The 266-nt window shown below is 65.8% G+C and overlaps 1 protein-coding gene across 1 annotated transcript in view; it reads right to left on the bottom strand.

Moving 5' to 3' along the window:
* Window positions 1–259, bottom strand: part of TIGD5 (tigger transposable element derived 5) — a gene marked incomplete at its 5' end in the record, with an annotated part of 1,799 nt that extends 1,540 nt beyond the window's left edge. Inside the window, one exon of the mRNA XM_010287839.1 lies at window positions 6–259. Within this exon, the coding sequence (XP_010286141.1) occupies window positions 6–259 (254 nt within the window). The remainder of the gene's footprint in view (window positions 1–5) is intronic.
* Window positions 260–266: the final 7 nt, after the last annotated feature.

Genomic DNA, 266 nt, shown 5'->3' with positions numbered 1-266 from the left:
TCTGCCGCCCCCAGAACCAGCCGTGGCTGGCCTTGAAGGTACATTCAGGACCGTAAATCTGGCGGGCAAAGGCCTCGGCCTGGGCTTGGATGAGGGGCCCGGAGAGGGGGACGCCATGCTGGCGGAGGGCGAGAAACCAGGCGTAGACAGCACGGTCGATCTCCTCCTCGTTGGCCAGGCGCATCTTCTTGCGTTGGGTGCCCACCTCACCCCCCAGCTGCTCCAGGAACCACCGTAGCTTGGCCTCGTCCTTCAGCCAGCCCCTC

The sequence above is a fragment of the Phaethon lepturus genome, unplaced genomic scaffold, assembly GCF_000687285.1.
Source record: "Phaethon lepturus isolate BGI_N335 unplaced genomic scaffold, ASM68728v1 scaffold14680, whole genome shotgun sequence".
In the NCBI taxonomy this organism is placed as follows: Eukaryota; Metazoa; Chordata; class Aves; order Phaethontiformes; family Phaethontidae; genus Phaethon; species Phaethon lepturus.
The sequence above is the reverse complement of the archived record's forward strand: the minus strand, read 5'-3'. Positions and strand labels throughout refer to the sequence as shown.